Source organism: Sminthopsis crassicaudata, chromosome 1 (genome assembly GCF_048593235.1).
Source record: "Sminthopsis crassicaudata isolate SCR6 chromosome 1, ASM4859323v1, whole genome shotgun sequence".
Lineage (NCBI taxonomy): Eukaryota > Metazoa > Chordata > Mammalia > Dasyuromorphia > Dasyuridae > Sminthopsis > Sminthopsis crassicaudata.
The window spans coordinates 156,461,361-156,474,844 of NC_133617.1; the positions used below are offsets into that span (position 1 = coordinate 156,461,361).

Below are 13,484 nucleotides of genomic sequence, written 5' to 3' on the forward strand. Positions count from 1 at the left end.
CAGTATTCAACTTAGGGGCACCCCTTGCCTCAAGCAGCCCTCCCTCTGTGAAATCCCTCCAGAGTGCCTCTCCCTTTCTTATGCCTTTCCCCTACTATTTCTGTATTCCCTTATATTTATCCTATCCCTTCCTTTTCATTTTTCCCTCCACTTTTCAATGAGACGAGAGAAATTTCTCTGTAAACCAAATATGCCTAATATTTTCTCTTTGAGCCAAATCTAATGAGAGTAAGATTAACACAATGTATACAACTTTTTTGGTACAATCCCCTTTCCACCTCTACCACCTCTAGCTCTCTAGTTTTTTTTTTTTTTTTTTAATTACAACACTTAAAATCAAATTACAAATTCACTTTCTATATATGCCTATAACAGAAATACAGTTCTCCAAAGTTCTTTTTACCTTTTTATGCTTCTTTTGAGTCCTATATTTGGAGATGATTTGTTGTTGTTGTTGTTGTTGGTTTAGCTCTGTTTTTTTTCATCAGAAATAAATGGAATTCACCTTTTTCATTGAATGTCCATCTTCTTCCATGGAAGAAAATGCTCAGCTTAGCTGGGTAGTTTATTCTTGGCTGCATTCCAAGTTCCTTTTCCTTTCAAATATCAGATTCCAGGGCCCTCTATATTCTATTGTTGAAGCTGCTAGATCCTAAGTAATGCCTATTGTGTCTGTCTCCTTGGTATTTGTTTTTTTCTGGCTCCTTTTTATATTTTTTTCTTTGGTCCAACAGTTCTGAAATTCATTCACAATATTCCTTGGAGTTTTAATTTTGTAATCTCTTTCAGGAAGTTTTTCAATGAATTCTTTCAATTGCTTTTTTGCCTTTTGATTCTATGACACCTTGTCAGTTGTTTTTGATGATTTTCTGAAAAATTGTGTTTAGGCTCTTTTTTATGATTATTATCAGGGACTTCAATAATCCTTAATATTAACTCTCTTAGATCTATTTTCCAGATCTGTTGTTTTCCTCAGTAGATATTTAACTTTTTTTTTCTATTTTTTTTTCATGTTTTGGGTTTTGCATGACTGATTCTTGATGTCTCCTTGAGTCATTAATTTCCATTTTTTTAGTTCTGATTTTTAATGAATCATTTTCTTCATTTACTTTTTTTTAACTTCTTTTTTGTATTTGTCCATTTGAGTTTTTAAATGAGGTGTTTTGTTCTATGGATTTTTTTTTTCCATTTCACAAAATTTTTTAAAGAGTTGTTTTCTTTTCCCAATTAATAAATTCTATTTTTCTGGTAGCTATTTACCTTTTCCAATTCACAAGTTCAGTTTTCCTAAAAATTCTTTAGCTTTTCCAATTCACATTTCAGGGAGTTGTTTTTTGTTTGTTTGTTTGTTTTTTTCTTTTTTCTTTTCCCCACTTTGTCAAATCTTTCTTTTAATGAGTTATATACTTTTTCCAGACCCTCTTTCCATTTTTCTTCTAGCTGTTTTTTAGATCCTTTTAAATTTCTTCTAGGGTGTGGTGGGGACCAGGTTATATCACCCTTTGGGGCTTCATCTTGGAACTATCTACTTTTAGTCTCCTCAAAGTTTGAAATCTCTTTTCTTTCACTATAGAAGTGTTCTATAGTCCAAGCTCACTTTGTCTTTTTTACTCATTTATTTAAAAAATGTCGGGATCTGCTTTTTGGGCAAGGAGGTTCCAAGCTTCCTCTACAGACTCTCAGAAGTTGAAATGGCTGTGTTTGGATCGAGCTGGTGCTGGCTGGGTGTGGTCAGGTCCTATAAGAGTCTGGTGCATTATCCATGAAACTCTGTTACATTGGGATACACTCTTTACCTTTTGTGTTTGTGTTGCATGTTTTATAATTTCTCTGCTGATCTACTAGCTTACAACCAAAGCAGAGTAGCAAATACTCTGGTAGAGTCCTCCTCATAGAATCTCCACCCCTCAGAGACCGCACCCTGGCTTCAGTGTAGTCAGAGTGCACTGGCCTCCATGTTCTGCCTGCTTGCATATACCTGGCCTCCTCACGTTGCCTGTGCCCAGTCAAAACAGACCTTTTCTGGTGATCTTTGAAATTATCCTCTGCTGGTTATTTGCTGCACTCCCAAAAGTCATGCATTCTACAAGTCAAGCACTATTTCAGAGGCTGAGTTTCATAATTAATGTGAGGGTAGTAGAAAAGCTCAGAAAGAAGCATTTATATTCTCCACCATCTTGGCTCTACCCCCCCCACACACACACACACTTTTTGACTAAATTAAATGTACCTTAAACATGATATTCATGATTTAATATTTCTTCCTGAATGAAGATCTTTCAGTGTCCAATTGTAATACTTTTGTCAATTGTATAACTATATGCTATTGTGTAATTCATGCTAAATTAGCTAGGTTTTTTTTTAATTTTATTTTTATATTCCATAGAGTCATAGAGTCACACATTTTGAGCTAAAAGAAACTTAAAGTTATGGAGTTCAGTTGCAGCTTTTTACAAATGAGAAAACTGAAAGCCAAAAAAAGATAAATAATCAGCTAAAGATTATACAGTTATTGGTGTCTGAGACCAAAATCAGACCTGAAATTTGATGATCTAAGAAGTGTTAATACTTCTCTCTTGCTAATAAGAGAAAGATAACATCATGCTTATTGAAGTTTATACTTAATTGCATTTCAGCTAATCAATAACTTATTGCAGTCCATTTTTAGTGTATTGTAGGATTTAATATGTAGAATACAATAGGGAGTTTTTATTTCACATACTATTTGAATCATGGCGAACCTATAGTACACAGATTATACAAGTACAAATTAAGAAGGACTAGAATTTAAACCTGTCATAATCTGTCATAAACCTAACTTTGTCCTATTTTTCCTCTGAATTTCTTGCTTTATTGTGGTTTGGATTGTGTATTATATTGAGTTATCCTTTCCCAAATGGCTGCTCTTAGACTTTATAATGCTTTCCAGAAATTCACCATCCTATCAAACATCAACTCTAAAATTCCCACTTCTTTATTACTCCTTCCCCCTGGAGTCCTTCCTTCCATCTAATTGGAGAGGGTAGAGGTAAACATTGAAAACCTCCCCTATAACTTCTCCCAAATCTTACTTTTAAGGGCATCCAGGGAATCAAATAATTTGATTATTTCACTCTGGCTTCAGGCATAACAGGCACACTATTTTTTTTTTTTTTTTTTTTGATTGATTGACTTATTAGCATTTAGTTAGGAAATTAAATGACTTGTTAGCATTCAGTTAGCAAATTAAATATTAGGGATTGGATTATAAAAATATATTTTGAAATACTATACATGATGAAAAGTGATTCAGTTCAACATCTAGTGTATTACATTTCTAAAGTACTAGATAATGATAATTAGTGGTTGAGATGATCTTGTGCAATATTAACAAAAACTTCAGATTGTATATTCCTCCAGTATAAAATATGAAATTTTGTTTGTTCTTTAAATCTCACAATTTGGCTGCAACCTACCTTTTTATACAGATTTCTCATTAATCTCAGTCACTAATTTTACATTTAAGGCATGCTTGGGTTTATTTTCTTTTCCCCATGAAAAACACAACATCTTCCATTTTTCCTTTGTACAGATTGACCTTTAGATTTGGAATGTTCTGCTTTCTTTTTCTTATCTGTGGCATTCTCTAATTTCTTTTAGAACTCAGTTGAAATTCTACCTTCTCTAACAAGACCTTCTTAACGACATCAATTTTACACCAATTTTTAATGCTTCCCAGAAATGCCTGTTTTTTTTTTTTTATTTTATATGTACACAGTTATTTATGTTTCTATATTTATTAAAAAATAAACTTTTTGAAAACAGGAATTTTTCAATTTTGCATTTTTATCTGAAAACATGGAGATTAATGATTTTTGCTTTAAACATAGGGATTGATAATTTTTGCTTTCAATTTTTCTCTTTTTTGGTCCAGACCTGGAATTCCTTTCATCCAAGTTGCATGCACACACACATGCATGCATATGTGCATGCATAAATACATAATGCATACATATTTACACATACAGATTAATACATACAAATATAAATGCATCTATATGTTTGTGCAAATGTATATGATAAATAGAATGATTTTAAATCGCCATTTGTTTTGTAAGAAATAACAACAATGGTATTAAATTCTTGATTGTGCAAAACAATAATAAACCAATTGTAGAATTATTTATTTTACATTCCTTCAAAAATAAAATATGGTACAGATATTTATCCTTATTAAATAGTAACTTACTGTAAAATCTTCCTTGATACATATTCATTGCAGATTTGATGAAAAAGATTTTAGTATTTTCTTGTGCATGAAAATTGAGTTTCCTAGATTGGGTTTTTACAAATACAGCTCATTGACTAGAATACATTATTTCTATTGTGCAGTGTATTAGAGAAGAGATTATATTTAGCCTTCAAGAAATGAAGAGGGTGGAGCAGGCATTTATAGTTTTTCTTCCGGAAAGCATTTGAGAAACACAACAAAGAATAAGAATTTTGTTTTCTAATCATTTTTTGTGACAGATTTCTTTCCAGTATCTGTTTCTTTGAGGAAAATTTAATGTTAACATTTGCTATTCACTTCCATTATGCACATAACTTTACTTCCTTGAAGTTGTATCTTCTTAAGAAGACTGCATTCGGTTATATGGGAGGGAGAGGGGAAATAACCTGCCTAGCCTTTCACAGGTTCTTGTCCATTCTCTACATGATTAGCAAGAAGCAAAAACAAGAGGGAATGCATACCTCTTAGAACCTACATTATAGTGACAAATATGTCAGTGACAACATTTTTTGGTGTGAAAGCCTTATCAGCTTGACAGGTAGCTTATTGAGCTTCCACTGAATTGGAATCTCTAGGGAAGAGGGAGGACAAAGGCAGGGAGAACACTATGCACCAATCATGTGATCTAGAATGATACAAACCTGGAAGAATACTAATAATGCATAACTTTTTTACAAATCTAAAATGGTAATCTTTTCCCATATTTCTCTTCCTTCTCTAGCCATCTCTATTCCTGTGGTCTTTCTGCTTTTTTAAAGTTCAGTCTCTGTACAGAGTTTAATCTCATGTACATTCCTCTCTAGGCTTCCTCTCCCTCATGCCTTGAAGTAAAGTCTTTTGAAATGAGTACTGACAGGGACCAGTTACTTAGACAGCTTTTAGCCATCAGTAAGAAATTTGGATTATTCTGTCATTTGAATAGACAGGAGCTACTGCAAGTAACTGGCCAAAAAATATTCTCCCAGGGGTGAATATCAGTGTTTTACTTTTCAAAGCATCTCCAAACACAACTAAGTAGACTGTTTGCTCTTCATTCATGCTCTAACTACACTGGAATGAGGTAGCAATATGCTGTTAAAATTCATGATTGAAGTCATTGTTTTGTTGCTAAGGAAAATGACTTTTTGGATATGGCCTGAGGATATTTCTAGAATTTATTTTCAAAAAATGGGTTAATGGTGACATTAATAAAGAAATTCTGCCTCTAGTTCTTAGGATAGCATTTGTATTAGACATTTTTAGTTGAAGCTTGAAATGTTGAAGCAGGTATTAAGGAAGTTAGATCATTTAAACCATAATGGTATAGTGGTAAGAGCTCTATTTGGAGGCAGTGGATATTTTTCCAGATTCTGGTGTGTGTCTCTACTTATTAAGTAAGTTACTCAAAATAACATAGGTAATCTTTTCAGGCCTCAGTATTCTCATCTGTACACTGAGTTGGGCTTCTGAGATTTTTTTCTGCTTTAAATCAATTATGCTATAATCCAAAGATTAACAAATATATAATTAAGTGATAAATTAATGTGAAAAAGTCTCAATTAATTGAATGACATTTTATTATAAAATATAATGAATAACTAGATTTTATATATTAAGATTTATAGAACTAAAGAATTTTTGACTATTTGCAAATTTGAACTAAATGGAACTCTATTTGTTATTGCAGGTTTGGTTACAAAAATACGGGTACCTTCCACCAACAGATCCCAGAATGTCGGTGTTACGTTCTGCAGAAACCATGCAGTCAGCTCTAGCTGCTATGCAGCAATTCTATGGCATTAATATGACAGGAAAAGTGGACAGAAACACAATAGAGTAAGTAATGATAAATAAACCTTTTCCCTTTCCCTCCCCGGTATTACTACTAAACAAAGTATATTGAAGAAACACACACACACACACACACACAGAAATTCTGATAAAACAGCTTGTTGGACATTGTAGTTTCTTGAGACCTTTACTTTTGACTTTGCCTTGTACATTTTTTTAACTTTGTGAAATTACTTGGCAGTTAAAAACTCCATGTTGTAAATTGTCATTTGTATTAGGGATACACTTAATAGAATAGAACAGAAACTATGTTTAAGTCTGGTGAAATCTTATCATACAGAGGTTTAAATGGTTCTGAGACAATTCAAATAATTATTAATTACAAAAACTTTGTTACCAATTCCTTTCACTCTTTTAGGCCTCTGTATACTAACTGGTCTTCATACAGATCAACAGATTTGACTTTATTTATAAACAATTAGCCCATCATACTCTAAGATACTTACATAATTATAGGATGTAATTATTTTCTTTTTCTATCCTAAATTTTATATTCCAGTGAAAGTCTTCTGCTTTTTTTTTTTTTTTTTCCCCCCCCTGAGGCTGGGGTTAAGTGACTTGCCCAGGGTCACACAGCTAGGAAGTGTTAAGTGTCTGAGATCAGATTTGAACTGGGGTCCTCCTGAATTCAGGGCTGGTGCTCTATCCATTGTACCACCCAGCTGCCCCAGTCTTGTGCTTTTTTATGAAGTTTGAATTCATATAAATATGAACTTGCTATTATTAACTTCAAAGAATTTATTTAAAAATTTGCTAATTAATTTACCCAATAACCTTTAAGGTTATGGAAATATTATTCTCATTTTGTAGATATGGAAATCGCAAAAAGCAGTTTTGATTATTTGCCTAAAGGCATGTAAGAACTTGGTGTCAGGTTTGGAATTTAAATTCCAAAATTTGTGAATTATAATCTTGTGCTGAAATTCCCTTTGAATATTGTATAATCTCAAGTATTTTTATAAGAATAATATGTTTTTCATTAAAATTATGAAATCATGTTTAATAAAAATATAAAGAAAATGTTTCTTAAAATTAAACAAATTAAATTAAATTTGTTTAACTATATCCTCAATTTCCATCTTGAGCCCAGGTGCCGGCCCATACTCTTTAACTATTCTTTCTAGAGGCTAGGCATCACCCCAACTCAGTCTGAGTAATGGGAGGTATCTAAACTCCGTTTCCCTCTTCCCAAATCATCGTATGACTGAATCCTTAAATATTGGTTTGCCTGTGGGGGAAGAAAGAAAATTTTAGCCTTACTCCAATATAACAAATCCCTATCCAATTAAGAGGTAGGTGAATATAGGCAGTTAAACCACAGATCCAATAATGACCCTTTAGAGCAGGTTGTTCCCTTGAAAATGTGTCTGAACTATTCCTTGTAAAAGGGTAATATTGTTGGTCTCTTGTCCTTAGGGAGTCTCCCCCCCCAACAAAGATGACATACTGACATTTGCATAAACCTTGCTCCTTCCTCCAACTACAATTGGCAGCTGGCCACTGATATATTAGGTTAAAGGTACTCCAAAATATGGGATACAGAGTCCCACGTTTCCGGGTGTCCCCGGAGTGACATTATACCAACCCCATTGATAACTGTACCCAATGTATATATTCCCTTTGGGATCAGTTACCTTATAAGGACCCAGGCTGGGCTTAAGGAGACAGGTAGCCATGGCCATTGGTTTAATTATTGGGATCCAACTCAGATCCAACAATTTGATAAGTTAAAAGTTCTCTCTATATTCTGCATGAGCAGGAGGAGCTGATTCTCATCTCTGAAAAGTAAAGGTCTGGTTTCTATGGCTATCATGAGGAAATAGGTAAACCCAAAGCTCAGGGAAAGCCCCATGAGGTTCAACTATTATAACACTGTGAAGTTAAGGTGAAATTCCCAAATGAAAATATATCAGCTTCTAAACAGGCAAAGAGATCCAAAGTAAGAAAAGAAAAGTCATACAGTTACAATGCACTGGATTCAGAATCAGTGTTCCCATTCAGTGGAGGTCCCCTCCTCTTATGTAATTTGAGGTCTCCCCTATCTTCAACTGTCCACTCTGATAAAGGTGGTGCCACAAGTTCTTTTGTTGTAGTGTGGTGTGTCCAGCCTGGTTCCTGGGTGCGAATCGCAGTGTCTGAGGTCAATGTCACCTGGTAGGGTTCGTCCCAGCACGGAGTCAGCTTCTGTCCTTCCAGAAACGGATCAACACCCAATCTCCAAACTGAATTCTATGAACAGGGAAACCTAAAGGAGGAGTCTGAGCTATTACATTTTTGTTGAAGTTCTTGCAAATGTTTTATCAATGATTTAACATATCTCTTAACAAATAAATCCTTTGTCTCTAAAATAGGGCTCCCAGTCTCCCTCATGATAAGCCTGGAAAGGATGACTGTACAATAATTCATAAGGTGAAAGCCCACTATCTATATGCGGCTTGGTTCAGATTCTAACCAGAGTGAGAGGAAGGCATTTAGTCCCAGGTAGTTGGGTCTCTAAAGATAATTTAGTAAGCTGGCATTTTATTTCTTGGTTCATCCTTTCTACTTTCCCAGAAAAGGGAGGATGCCAAGGGCTATGGAGATCCCAAGTGACTTCTAGGGCTCCAATCAGATTCTGCAATACCTGAGCAAAAAATGTGTTCCCTGATCTAGTCTATCCTCTCCACCATTCCATATCTGGGAATAATTTGTTCTAATAAGATCTTACTTACTGTTGAGGCAATTGCTCGGCCTGAGGGGAATGCCTCCACCCATGAGGTCAGATGGTCCACTATGACCAGCAATTATTTGAGGAGACTCTGGTGACAGCTCAGTAAAGTCCACCTGGATGCTTTGGAATGGTCTGATTCCTGGAGGTTGTCCCCCTTTAGGGATCTGGCGTTGAGCAGCCTTGTCAGTCCTTCGACAAACAAGAAAGCCATCCACCAGGTGTTGGGCCATAGTATAGGGGTTGGGGGAAACATACCTTGTCAGTACAACATCACACAGGTTTTGGACATCCCAATGATTGCTCTGGTGCAGTTGCTGAAGGGCCTACATTATACTTGCTTTGGTCAGTACTTCTCTGCCATCAGGTAAGAGCCATTGTCCTTCCGAGTTCTCAACTGCTCCGAGAGTTGAGGCCTTCTCTTCTCCTTCTAGGTAAAAGTGGGATAGGATAGACTAGGGGGAAATATAGGTATCAAGGCCATTATATGAGAAATCTCCTGGTCTCCAGATCCCTTGGCCTCCTCATCTGCTAATCTATTTCCCCTTGCCTCAAAAGAACTTCCCATCTCATGTCCCTTTACATGTATTACTGCTATATTCCAGAATGTTTTCCAGTACCTCTCTCTGACTAATGTATGGTGGACCAGTTCTTTAACCTTACTATTTGCAAACCCTCTTTTCTCCCAAATCCTTCCAAATCCATGTACCACACCCCAAGCATATTTCTAATCAATTCTAATCAATAATCAATAATATATATATATATATATATATATATATATATATATATTCCCATTCTGGTCCCGCAATAATTTCAATCCTTGACTTAAAGCATAAAATTCACAAGTTTGAGCCGACCTATGGGCAGATAGACTGCCCTTAATAACAATGGAAGTTCTATCTCCATGCACAATAGCAAACCCATTTTTCTTTTTCCCATTTATCATAATAGAAAAACCATCTATAAACCAATTTACTCTCCCAGGTATTGAGGATTCTTGTAAATCCTCTCTTAATTTTGTTTGAAAATCAATTAACTAAAAACACAATGATGGTTCTGTTCTCCAGAGGACAAAAAGGAAGCAGGATTAAAATTATGATCTTGGGTGATTACTAGATCATCCTTTTCTAATAGTATTGCCTCATGTTTCAACATTCTGGAATCTGTGAGCCATCTCCCAGCTCTCTGATTTAATATTGTTCTAACCTGAATACCCCTTCATTCCATTTTCTCTGCATATTTAATAGGGGATTGTTTGAGTGTCAAAAGTTCTTTCCATATAGCCCGTCCCCATGATCATGCAAAACATGAAAAACACATCTGAAGACAATATAGATCTATAGTCAGGGGTCTAAGATTGGGTTCCAGAGATTTCCAGCTTTGTCTCAAAAAGAAAGGAAAAGTGAGTGTGCTCCCAGTACTGTATATCTCACTTACCACTTGCTCTGATTACAGACATAAGAAGAAAAATCAGGGACATGATTATTTAAGGCAGTTTCACTTCAGGTAGCTGTCCTAATTTTTAACCATTACATCTCCATATGGTAGAGTTTGATGACCTATTCAGACAGTCATACCTGAATTCAAAACTCCAAGTAAATATTAGCTACAGTCCCAAAAGATTTTATCTCCTACAGCAATTATCATTAATCAAGGCTTCAGGTGAATCTAGTTCTCAAGAATCACAGTAAAAGATTCATCCTAGAAAGTTCACAGATTATACAGTTTATCTTTCATATCTAAGTAGATAGTTCTAGGTTTTAACATTACAAAGATTATTTTGCCTTCAAAATACTCAATACAAAGAAAAATTCTAAATCGCATACTGTCCATCCCATTTTCACAGAAAAGAAGCTTTCAGATTTTTCAGATTTACATTAATACTCTCTTTATTTTGAAAAATATTAATTTTTTAGAAATAACCCTATCAAATTATCAGATCAGATTAAACTAATCTTTAAACAAGGAGACTATCACACACATAAACATTAAATAATTTACTTTAGTCAGATGAGATCTTAGTAGAACTGAATTGCATTCAGAAAACTTACAGTTCCAGGGCAGAACCAAGATGGCGGAGAAGATACACACAATTTTGTGAGCTCCCTTCTTCCTTCAAAACCAACTAGTTAAGTCAGCCTCAAAAATAGTGCTGGACTGATAAAAACCACAAGGATTAGAAGCACAACTTACCAGCTGAAGAGAATCTGGAATTTCAACAGAAAAGGTCAGTTCTGAGGGGAGGAAAAAAAAAAGATCAGCACGGACAGGGTTGGACTAAGAGCTAGCACACTGTGCCAAATGGGCTGGGGAGAACTCTGGAATCAAAGAAGCCACTGAGATAGAGGAATCTGGCGCAGGCTGATAGCTCTACTCTGCTTATAAAAACAGCAGATCAGAAGAGAAATCAAGCTACTTTTAAATATAAAGCCAGATCCTAGAACCATGCCAATCCGGAAATGATCTAACAGATCTTGGCATGGCTGTGCAGACTGTGCAGATGCCTTCTGCTGTCCAAGGCTTTTCCTTGGGGCAGTTAAGAACCTGAACGGCAGGAACACAGGCTCAGCCTGAGGCAGTGGAATTCTAGAAGCAGCAGAACTCCCTGAGCAGAAGAACCCCCACAGCAGGGACCATGGTTTGCAAGCAGACATTTCCGGTTAGAATGCAGGGGCTTTTCACATCAGCTGCTAATATCCATGGCCCCAGGGGAGGCTTTGGCTGGGGTTTGTGACCCTTTCACTGTTCAGCATTAAACCTCGGGGCAGTCACTAGGCCACACAGTGGGGTTACTCACTGGGCATTCCTCAAAGCTGTGCTAACCACCTCTGAGGCATTTCCGGGGAGGGGGGAGGGAAACTCTCTCCCAGAGCTATCCCTTAATCTAGGCATAGGAATGCTGCATCCAAGCGGTCTGGGAGGAAACTGATAAATAAACTTCTTACCCCAAAGGCAGATCCCCACAGAGTGTTAACAATGAGTAAGAAGCTGAAGAGAACTATTGACATCTTCTATACAGAGAAAGAGTGGGTATCCTACCCCGAGGAGACTAACAGCAGAGAGTTTCCAGATAACACCCTAAAGGAAATCATCAAAGAGAACTGTCCAGAGATAATAGAAACAGAAGGGAAAATAGGCATTGAAAGAATTCATTGAATACCTTCTAAAAAAGACCCTAAAAAAAGAACTCCAAGGAAGATTGTGGCTAAGCTGCAGAACTACCAAACAAAGGAAAAAATATTGCAATCAGCTAGGAAAAAACAATTCAAACATCAAGGTGCCACAATAAGGGTCACACAAGATCTGGTTACCTCCACATTAAAGGATCAAAGGTCCTGGAACCTGATATTCCAAAAGGCAAAAGAACAACGATTGCAACCAAGAATAAACTACCCAGCTAAGTTTAGCATTTTCTTCCATGGAAGAAGATGGTCATTTAATGAAACAGAGGAATTCCATTTGTTTCTAAGAAAAAAAAAAAAAAAAACAGACTTAAAAAAAAAAATTGATCTACATCCTCAAGACTCAAGAGAAGCAGAAAAAGATAAAAAGAACTTTTGAGAACTGTATCTCTGTTGTGGATATACAGAAAGTCCATATGGATAATTTGATTTTTCTGATATAACATAAAAAAAGGAAGTAGTAAAGGGAAGGGGATAGTATCAGAAAAAGGGAAGGAGAGATAAAAAGGGAAACTACATCCCAGGAAGAGGCATAGAAAATCTACCATATCTGAGGCAATTTAGAGAGGGGGAGAAATATTGTGTGAATCTTACTCTCATCAGAGTAGGCTCAAAGAGTAAATAATTGACATATTTGTTTTTCAGAGAATTCTCTCTCACCTCACTATAAGGGGGGGAGGGAAAAAGGGAAAAGGAAAAGGGAAATAAGGGAAGGGTACAAGAAAGGGGAAGGGACTTAAAAGGAAGGGGGAGGGATACTAAAAAGGGAGGGCTATGCATCACATGTGGGGTCCATAAATTCAATACTGGAGAAGGGGTTCAGGAGGGACAAGGGGAAAAAAGCATAATCAGGGGATAGTATGATAGCAGGAAATACATAATTAGTAATTTTAACTGTAAATGTGAATGGGATGAACACTTCCATTAATCAGAGGAGGATAGCAGACTGGATCAAAAGTCAGAAATTTATAATATGTTGTTTACAGGAAACACACTTAAAGCAGGGAGATACATATAGAGTAAAGGTAAAAGGTTGGAGTAGAATCTATTATGCTTCAGGTGAAGCCAATAAAGCAGAGGTAGCCATCCTTATCTCAGATCAAGCTAAAGCAGAAATTGATCTAATTAAAAGAGATAAGGAAAGAAACTATGGATACAAAATAAATCCACACAAATCCTCAGCATTTTTATACATCACCAACAAAATGCAACAACAAGAGATACAAAGAGAAATTCCATTCCAAACAAATGTCGAAAAGTATACAATATTTGGGAATCCATCTACCAAAGAAAAGTTAGGAATTATATGAGCAAAATTACAAAACACTTGCCACAAAAATAAAGTCAGATTTAAATAATTGGAATGACATTCAATGCTTGTGGATACACCGAACGAATATAATAGAGATGACAATACTCCCCAAACTAATCTATTTATTTAGTGCTATACCAATCAGACTCTCAAGAAACTATTTTAATGACCTAGGAAAAA

General features: G+C 35.8%; 1 protein-coding gene across 3 annotated transcripts in view; it reads left to right on the forward strand.

Annotated features, from left to right (window-relative positions):
• MMP16 (matrix metallopeptidase 16) overlaps nucleotides 1-13,484 on the forward strand; it is a 489,795-nt gene that overhangs the window by 209,095 nt on the left and 267,216 nt on the right. For all 3 annotated transcript variants that reach the window (XM_074270106.1, XM_074270093.1, XM_074270101.1), the window contains exon 2: nucleotides 5,937-6,085. In XM_074270106.1, the coding sequence (XP_074126207.1) occupies nucleotides 5,937-6,085 (149 nt within the window). The remainder of the gene's footprint in view (nucleotides 1-5,936; nucleotides 6,086-13,484) is intronic.